The sequence below is a fragment of the Leuresthes tenuis genome, unplaced genomic scaffold (assembly GCF_036924035.1).
Source record: "Leuresthes tenuis unplaced genomic scaffold, fLeuTen1.0.hap1 SCAF_10, whole genome shotgun sequence".
In the NCBI taxonomy this organism is placed as follows: domain Eukaryota; kingdom Metazoa; phylum Chordata; class Actinopteri; order Atheriniformes; family Atherinopsidae; genus Leuresthes; species Leuresthes tenuis.
Window position 1 is genome coordinate 21,708,344 of NW_027325364.1, and position 9,663 is coordinate 21,718,006.

The 9,663-nt window shown below is 38.4% G+C and overlaps 1 protein-coding gene across 3 annotated transcripts; it reads right to left on the minus strand.

The window, feature by feature from the left end:
* Window positions 1-3,238: 3,238 nt before the first annotated feature.
* On the minus strand, window positions 3,239-8,722 carry ncam3 (neural cell adhesion molecule 3). 3 transcript variants are annotated; one of them, XM_072394727.1, is made up of 17 exons: window positions 8,549-8,722; window positions 7,989-8,060; window positions 7,650-7,847; window positions 7,363-7,500; window positions 6,880-7,020; window positions 6,616-6,733; window positions 5,998-6,152; window positions 5,777-5,910; window positions 5,416-5,551; window positions 5,133-5,300; window positions 4,919-5,038; window positions 4,726-4,743; window positions 4,475-4,602; window positions 4,217-4,385; window positions 3,843-4,032; window positions 3,623-3,751; window positions 3,239-3,479 (listed from the first exon to the last, which is right to left on the minus strand). In XM_072394727.1, exons 1-17 carry the CDS (start codon window positions 8,613-8,615, stop codon window positions 3,449-3,451), a joined length of 2,112 nt encoding a protein of 703 aa, XP_072250828.1. In that variant the 5' UTR covers window positions 8,616-8,722; the 3' UTR covers window positions 3,239-3,448. The 3 variants fall into 3 exon arrangements, with proteins under 3 accessions (XP_072250828.1, XP_072250827.1, XP_072250829.1); XM_072394726.1 differs by having other exon boundaries at window positions 6,880-7,023; XM_072394728.1 differs by lacking the exon at window positions 4,726-4,743 and having other exon boundaries at window positions 6,880-7,023.
* Window positions 8,723-9,663: the final 941 nt, after the last annotated feature.

A 9,663-nucleotide genomic window follows, 5' to 3' on the forward strand; every position in this document is an offset into this window, starting at 1 on the left:
ATAAACGGTTTATTAGAGATAGCAGGCAAAAACTTAAGAGGGCATTCCATTTAAGTTTTCAACTGGTATGGGATAGTTTCATGGTAATGTATTATACTTAGGAATAAAACCGAAACCATAAAACTTAAAACTCAAAGAAATACATTTTTCAGCTGTAAATGGATGAGTTGGTTCGAAACTTTAAAATATTATCTGGTGGAAAAAGCTGCTGACAAATTTCCAAGCGAGCAGCCAAAATCTTCTTTACATAATTTGAAAATATAATACATCTTCTAAATACATAACTATTTCTTTGATTTTGTCTATTTCTAAAATAATTGGAAAAAAATTGTAAGAACAATGTAATTCTGTCAGAAAATACATTCCACTCTCAGAATAGCAACATGGGCGTAAAACTAAAAGGAATATCGTCTTTGCATGAAACCCCTGTAATAAGTAGGTACGATTTTGTCTTAAAAAGCTTTTGATATAATTGAATAATAGATTACGACTGAATGTAGAAGAAATTATGATAAAGACGGAACAGTTAAATAATGTGTCATGCATCCATCAGCATGCTGAGGATCTTGATTGCCACATTAATTGTCAGTGACTAAGATCTCAACTTCCTCCTGTTAGTGATCTTAAAGTAAATACTGGCAAAAGAGTTTTAGCAATTTCATCATCCTCTTTACGTGTGCAACAACATTGTTGCCGTGTGAAAGCTTTTCACAATGCAAAGGCCCCCTCTTGCAACGTCAGGTGCAAGTCCACACTTTCTGTTCTGTGCTCAAATTGATTGTGAATTATGCCTTTTTCCCTCAAAACTAAAAATCAAATTTTAATTTTTAACAGCATCGGTCCTCACAAGCATATGCCAATTAAAAGTAAGTTATCAGAATCAAAAAGGTAGAGAGAATGGTGACATTCTTCATCTATTCATGAGAAACATCCAGAGAATGATTCCAGCCATTCAAGCCACAAAATTAACTTTTGTATCTTAGTACTTAGGTCTCCTTTGGTGAGCTGCATCTGGGTGTCAGTGTGTCTATCTTCACACACTGAAAATTTGTTATGTTGCTGAATGTTTAAAGACAGTCTCAGACACAGTTCAGATCATTCCTTAAAGACGATAGCTTAAGGTATATCTACTGTATATCATGTCTAAGTGTTGCACCAGGATCCTAATTGTACTGCTCAGTTTGTACAGAAAGTTTTTTAGACCTTTTAAAACTGAGAGGCCAGACCAATGCCATTCTGCTCTGAAAGGCAGCTGACAGCACAATAGGATTTTGCCAAAACAAACTCAAATAAATCTAAGACCAAGATATGATTAAACAGAAAAGAAAGATTGAAATATTTGGTCACAATTATCACAAAAAAAAACTAACAAACAAACAGCATGTGTTTTAAGGAAACCAGGCACTATCACTTTCACTGAGTATCACCTCATTAAAACAATCCACACGGTCAAACGTGGTGGTGGCAGTATCATCCGTTAACACATTTCCTAGAGTGCTTTGGACTTCAGGCACAAGATGATGGAATTTTTGTTTTGAACTGTATCAGCCATATTTGCCACCTAAGGGTCACTATGAATCTGGGGTGACAGCTGAAAGTTCGACTTGAAACCAGTTGAGCACCTCTGAAAATGGCTGCACTCTTGTCGAGAAGAATATGAAAAACGTCCACATAAGTAATCTTTGCAGACTGATGAAGATACATAGAATCAAATATATTATAAGACGAACCAGAAATGTAAAGAGTTGAGAAAAATCCAAAGCTTCCTGCATGCACTATATGTAGTTAGGTTGGTTCACCCAAAAGATAATGTAAAAAAATAAATTTTTATAATCTTTTTCTCCTTACTGGGCCTCTGCACCCTATCAGGTCAACCTCAAATTCCTGCTTTGCTTTTTGTTTTCTTGCTAAATGCATCACACGGTCTGAGCACAGCCCGTTCTGCTCACTAGTTGGCTATAGTTTATAGAACCTTTCTTATCTATTTTGAACTTTTTAAACATGGAATAATCAACGGAATCCGCTGTTTATCCTCTTTGTAAACAGATGGAAAAAATTTAGTATGAGGACAACAGAAAGTTAGATATCAGTTATTTCCTGAGGAAATTCAGTGTTTTAAAAGACTAACATAAGCTCACTGAGCTAGCAATGAGCAGTTGGACCCCATGCCAGCTGTCTAGTTTATCTATAAAAACAAACAAAGAAACAATGTATTTGCTGCTAAAATCAAAGTGATTAGATACGGGATTGGCAAACTTAACAGTTTGTGAAGCCCATGAGCCTTTGTAGAACTACTCAGCTATTTTCAGTGTGGGTTCACCTGAAACTACCCTCAGGCGCCCCGGGGGGGTTGAGATGCCACAGTTTATGACTTTGGTTTCCAGAGCCACTTTACGGTTGCTTGACATATTTGTGAGCTTTTAATGACTTCTTTGTGGCCTCTTCAACATGACAACAAATTCATGTTTATGGCTGTACATTTGCAGCGCTCACGTGGAAATCTGTTTTTATGACAGTGGTGTTACATCCCACAATTTAAGGAAGCCAGAGAGCAAAGAAATAAAACTTACTTTAAAATTAACATGTTCAGTAATCCTGCTTTGGATTTGATTTCAAAACAAAACAAGTCTCTTTAAAAGGAGTTCTTTCTGTTCTTTCTGAACTCGTCTGAGTGTAATAATTAGTACAAATAGTTCATTTTCTCTTAAATGTATGCATTTGTAGCCAATGCATTATAGTGTTTATTGTCTGAGAGAGATGCAGCTAAAAACATTCATGTGGTGAACAGAAAAATACATAAAGCTGTTTTACAGGTTTCTCAACAACAAATATGAACGATGTAACATGTGTATACACAGCAATCTACAGTGTTAAATAAAGTGTTACAACAACATCAGTAGTCAGTGAATCTGCAATCATGCCTTTTGAAAACAGAAAAGCTGTAGGAGAATCAAACATTGTCCTGTGAACATTCTAATCTACAGCAAATAATATTAAAGGGTACGAATGCAAAATAACTTACATGCTGGGATCATCCAAAATAGTCTCACAAAAAACTGCTAAACAGCACAGCATTAGATTTGTTAAGAAAAAAAAGGAATCATCAACAACTCTCATTTGGTTATTGTATGGTTTACATTAACAAGCAATAAATATCAGCACATATTCCTTTATATTCAGTGTTCTACAGTAAACAAACCAAAAAAAAAATCATTAAAGTCATCTAAATTGGAGCAAAGAAAAAGAAGAACACTACACACAGGCTCACATAATCCTCACTTTAACAGTACAGCGGGCTGGATCAGTCCACTTTTAACACACTTTGACCAAGTCAGTCAGCTTCCTAGTGTGGACTTTCCCATAGCAGCTGGGATTATAGGACTTCTTCTCTTGTTCACTGTACAGAAAATTGTCACTAGTTTATACTCCATCTCCTCAGTTTCTGGCTTCACGCATCAACAGTGGGAATTTGTGTTTTCCTGTGGGTGCAAAAATATAAGTGACAGGTTAAAGTAAAACCAAAAAAAACTGAATACAAAAAATTTAGTGCTATAATTTTTTCTCAACATTGACTCTGTTGTTCATCTCTGTGGATTTGAAGTACGTAAAAGAATGAACATACTCATGTCTGGTGAGGGGAGCTTTGTCGCAGGTGACCTCTGTGAGCTGTCCACCCTCCTTGCTCAGTGTCTGAGCCACTGTTTGTTGAATGCTGCCTCTTGGAGTGGTTATACCTTTCAGATTTAGCTCTCTGCAGCCAGAGTACATAAGTGTTTGAATTATGATGCTGACAAACATGAATACACGATATTTGAATATTTCTTTGTTAAACACCTGCTTACCCTTTAGTGGTTCCCTCTCCGTCTTCAACCATTTTGAGGCCTGGAACCTTTCCAAACACTTTCACTGCAATGGACATGAGCAGGCCACAGCGATTTCTGTAGCAGCAGGTGGCGTCTACCACCAGGAATACCACAAGGAAGATCACCATGACGATGCCAACCACACTGCCTTTGGTCATGCTGGTGCTCACTTGAATAGGAGGGGAAAAAACACTAAATAACCAAAAATGAAGGTATCGCAAATGTCCTATGAAAAAAAAGTTTTATTGCCAATAGAAATGCTGTCCAAATTTATCAAAGCTATGTATGGTGATGTTCTTCAGGTAATATCCTGAGCTACATTTTCACAAAGTAGCTGTTTGGAGGCAACATACCAGGTTTTTCTGCAATTGTAAAGTTGAATGTGGCGGGCATAGAGGAACCATTTGTGTTGACTGCTGTGATTTCCAGTTGATATCCTGAGCCAAAAGCAAGGTCTTTTAGGGTGACAGAGTCAGCATTGGATTGCAACTGCATTTCTTTCCACTCAGTTCCTTCTTCGTCCTGTTAAAAAGTACACAGGAAACTTAAGAATTGGTGGGGGCATGATATGATGGAGGTAAACATGGAGATGAATACAGTCTGTCTCCCACCTGTCTGTATCGAACACTGAAGTGCAGCACAGGGGATCCACCATCATCTTTCTGATTGAGAGGAACAGAGAAAGAGTTGCCCTCTATGTTCATCTTATCAGTGGACAAAACTGGGCTGTCTGGTTCACCTATAGCCAGGAGCAGGAAGGGATAAATTATAGCCAAATTTAATAGCAGTAATCGTGTGTCAACACCTATTGCATTTAGTTGTATTTTCCTAGAATACATCCAGATTTCAGTTATGTAAGTAGCTGTGAGCACTTTACCTTCTGAGAATGGATGACAGTGGATTACATGATGTCATCGCCGGCATTAGTCAACAGCAGGCAGCAGAAAATGATGGTTTGAAAATGTAAAAAAAAAATGTTGACAAATGAGGGATGAATAAGACAAAATAACAATGGCAGATGAAAATGAAAAGCACATAAACATTTCAAAACTTACGTATTCCGTGAGTGCGGACGCTCTGTTCATCCGAGAACTGTCCTTGTCCCACCATGTTCAGTGCTGCCAAACGTACTGTGTACAACGTGTATGGCTTGAGTGTGGTGATAACTAAGGGATCTAAAAAAAACATGCAAATCAAGGAACATAAGTTTATGGTGAAAATAGATTTAAATAGTAATGATGAGTGATGCATTCACGGCAGATGTTTCACCTGAAGCTGGGACGATAGTACGTTCCCACTGTTCTGCTGCATTTTGCTTCCACTGCAGTACAAAACTTGTGATCGGCGTTCCCCCACTAATGGGGAGAGTTTTGAGTGAGAAGAAGACAGAGGTCGGACCAGGGGAGACTGACAGGTAATGAGGGGGCCCGGGCACAGCTGTGGGTCAGGCAGCAGGGCGGAAAAAAAAAAAAAAACATATTAGAGGCTTGTTGATCAATAAAGAATGGATCTACTTTTACTTCATTTAATACAGACAGACATAAACTCTTACAGTATATTGCAACATCTCTCGATGCGTTTCCAGAAATGCTGACAGCCATGCAGGAGTATAATCCACCATCAGAGGGCACTACCTCATCAATCTCCAACATGCCTTCAACCACACGGACACGACCAGAAGTTGAATCCTTACAGAAAGAAGAAGGATGAGCTCAAAAACTAGAGGTACAGTATTTGCAGATCATCATGCACATCGTGAACAGAATAGTTGGGAAATAATTAGTTAGAATGATTTTGATACAACAGCATCACTAGAACATCAAATGACCTGTAATTATATTGAAACTATAAAATGTGTTGTTTCATGAAATAGTTTTCAGTTACAGTTTAGGTATCAGTCCATGCATTCTTACCAGTTCCTGCCAATTTTGCTTGTTGAGCCAGTGTAGCTCAGGCTGAGGATGGCCAGATATGTTGCAAGACACAGATACTCTCTCACCCACTGACACATTGACCTTATCTACTGACACAAACACCTCTGGTGCCTCTGAAATGAAAAAGAACCATCATCAAGATCATGTTTCCACTACAGTACAATACTATATATATTAAAATGATATAGAATGAAACCAACCAAAGACATGAAGCATAATAGTGGCACTGTTCTCTGCAATCTTATTGGTGGCTGTGCAGACATACTCCCCAAAGTCAGCCCTGACAACAGACTGTATGGTCAGCTGGCTGCGGTCTGAGTTGAATCTGTGATGCAAGGGGTCAAATGCCACCGGCCTAAGAGTAGGAGATAAAGAGTAAAATACAGTTCAGTTTTGTAATGATGTTATGTGGAATCAAAACATATAAAATGGGTCACCTTGAAAAAACAAAGACCAGGAGAGGCAAGCAGAGAAAAGATTGGAGGTAAAACAGATTGGGCCACAGAATATTAACAAAGTTGATAAGGACATTTCCTTTCTTCTGCTTTGCATGCACACAGACAAGCTCGCACACATACACACATAAACATTAAGAAAGCTCTTAAGCATAATCTGGCACCAATCGGAATAACAACACAACATGACCCACTCATTGTTACTGATGGTAAACTGTCTCCAAACAAGGTTGCCATTGAAAAAGACAAACTGAATTTATACACTTGATATACATATAAAAAAATAAAATTATTTTTATATATAGAAAGAACTGATTCAGATCCCTTTATCATGCATAAATCATACATAAAATCAGGGCTTACATGCTCCAGGTGATGTTGGGTTTTGGTAGACCATCCACCAAACAAATTAGGGAGACATTGGTTTCAGGCCCGGCAATCACTTTTTTTACCTCTTCTGTCAGGCGCACAGTAGGAGGAGCTGCAGGATGAGGCCATTTTAGGACATTTATTTACATGATTGGAACTAATATATACTATCATTGATAGTATATATTCAAAAGAACACTCAGTAGCTGATTGATGCTTTCTCAAACCCTTGCAAACAATACAACAAATAGTACGAACCATTGACAACAACAGAGACAGCGAGTTCCTTGACGACAGGTCTTCCTCTGATCTCGGCATGACACACGTATGTCCCGGCATCATCTCTCCTCACTTTCTCAATAACGAGTCTGTTATCAGATGTCATATGTACACGTCTTCCTACTGAAGTGAGAGAGGGAAGCGCAGACAGGGAAAGGAAGACACAAAATAAAAAGTTGTGTTGCTCGCTGAAGCCCATGTTTGAGTGATGTTACTGCAGATAAAGAAACAAGACTAAGTAATGGCAGTTTCTACCGCAGCACTGAACTTCAGCAGATTCTGGTGCCCTGATTAAAACTGGACAGTGTTTTTTTCATTTAAGAAATATGTTGCCCACAAAGATTTTTTTGTTTTGAATTTATACTTGTACATTATCTATAAAAACATAAGCAAGTTAATAAAAGGTTTAAATAATAAAATGGCCCTTCAGGGGAGCTGAAGGACCTGGGGTGCTACTCTTACCATTAGTAGGGATTTCTTGCTTGTCTCTTAGCCAGTGAACATCCAGCGCTGGCTGCCCTGTCACAAGGCACGGCACCGTCACATTCATGCCCTCCAGAAATTCATGGTAGCTGTTAGTGCTACCAAATGATGGACCATCTGACACAAGAGGACAAGGCAGGGATGGTTACTTCTAATGTTATGAAGCTACTAAATCCCACTATGCTTAGCAATACAAGTTTGCACCAAAAAGCTTCCACAGCAAGACTGATCATTGAGGTCTGTGTGTGCAGCCAGTTGTTACTCACCATAAACATACAGAGTTGTCTGAGTGTCATCTTCGTGTCCATTGTCAAAGGCACACTTGCAGGTATACTTGCCGCCGTCCTCCATTGCAGCCTTCTTGATAAGCAATTTAGAAGAGGTCTCATCTACCTTTGATACAATGTCTTCATCATCTATATCCTCTCCATCCTTCTGCCATGTCATATCTCCCTCTCCTCCAGCTGAAGAAAGATGAAGGGGAGTAAAAAAATCAAGGTGCGACTTTGTTCTAAAACATTCATGGATGGATGGATGGATGGGGTCAATGTTTCATTCATATTGAAAAGTCTTGTGAGATATCCGATGAAATATAAATTGCTTACCTTTACACAGCAGTAGAATCTCTTCTCCAACTTGAACATCAAGCTTTTTTGTAATTATGCTAATTTTCCCATCTATTAGGGGACAGTAGAAGAGGAAAGCATTAATTTAACCAAAACAATCAGGTCTTTGGACTAATACTGAAGCAAAATTACTGATTTAAATATTCTGATTTATTACTGAGGCTTTAGTCTGTATTAATCTACTACAGTTTCTCCCAGAAAATCCCACTGAAACACTCCTTTGAATACCAGATAAAAGTTAATTAGATAAAAGTTTAAACATCTGCGTCTACATCTCCTTTGTTAATTTGTTCCAACCTCCTAACTTCCATTTGTAAAAATTAAGTCTTTGTTTTTTTTCCCTGCGTAATGGGTACAAAAGCTTTTTGTTACCATTGTTTAAAAATCTGATTTTTCCTGAATAATTTCTCCTCATACTAACCAGTAAGTTCAGAAGAGTTCACATACAATCAGTCTTTTAGAAGTATCACATTTACTAACACAATCATTACAATATTGTAAGTGTTGCTAAATTTACTGGTAATGTCAACAGGTCTCACCTGTGCTGTACACCAAGAGCAGGAGCAACAGGACTGTTCTCAAGATGACATCTGATAGGTTCAACATGTTCACCTGGCAGCAGGTTACCAGTCCTTTAGCACTTCTGTTCTGAGCTCTTCTCCCAGGATACTAGACAGATCACTAAAATACAGGATTTTTCTGAATTGAGTTATTTGGCACTAACTCAGAGGCACATGGATCTGTTGACACCTGTTGTCTTCTGTCCTCCTGACACAATTATGACTGAGTTGTAGTCTGTGTCAGAGGTTATATAGGGGCACAAGAGCAGATGAAATGAGAGGAAATGACAAGGGGTGGGGTGAAACAGAGAGCAAGCTCTAGACTGTCATCCTTTCTTAAACCCACAACAAAGCTCCCGTTGGTCTTTCATAGCAAAAAAAGGGAAGTGATAATTGGACAATGTCCATCTCCTTCTGCTTCTGAATCTCTCTTTCGTTATTCACATGCTATTGTCAAATTTATCTCTATTATATGTTATTTTTCAATATTATTTCTCCTTTTTTTGCGTCCTGTTTTTTCTTCCGTCCTCTCTCCACCCTCTTCACCATCTCTCCCTCTAGGCCACCGGATGAAAGCAGGGGAGGCAGCCCTCCAGGGAAAGAAGAGATGGGGCAAGATATTTTTATCACCCCATCGTTTTTTTCCTCCCACATTTAAAAAGATCACGTTCCTCACAAGTACATGCACCAAGCTGCACATAGAGTATGCAAAAACCACCACGATACCACCACTCACATTTGTTGACAATGCACATCCTGTAGGATGCTGATATCAACTAACCTCAGTGATGCCCTCTTTACCACAAAGGAAACTGTTACTTTACTTTTCAAAACATTTCAAATAAGAATTTGTGCTGGTTACTGGCAAAGTACATTTAATCATCTTATTTACGCTGAAGACTTTGTGCCAGTAAAGTCGGACTCTTTAATCAAACTTTTTCTTTGATTAAAGACTTGGAAGTTGAGAAAACAAAAAGCTGAAATTTTACAATTGCAACTTGCTGCGAAGCACAGTTGTTTTCACACTTATGCCTTTTTCACGGCATACTTTTTTATGTGTCAAAGCAGAAAGAGTACAGGCATGAAAATCAACA

What these genes read in the sequence shown, in the direction of transcription:
- ncam3 (XM_072394726.1), bottom strand. Translation starts at nt 8,615, where the DNA reads ATGTTGAACCTATCAGATGTCATCTTGAGAACAGTCCTGTTGCTCCTG. An exon ending in GCTCTTGGTGTACAGCACAG is followed by an intron (nt 8,061 to 8,548) that starts GTGAGACCTGTT and finishes GTCCCCTAATAG; the next exon opens with ATGGGAAAATTAGCATAATT. An exon ending in GCTCCCCTCACCAGACATGA is followed by an intron (nt 3,480 to 3,622) that starts GTATGTTCATTC and finishes TTGCACCCACAG; the next exon opens with GAAAACACAAATTCCCACTG.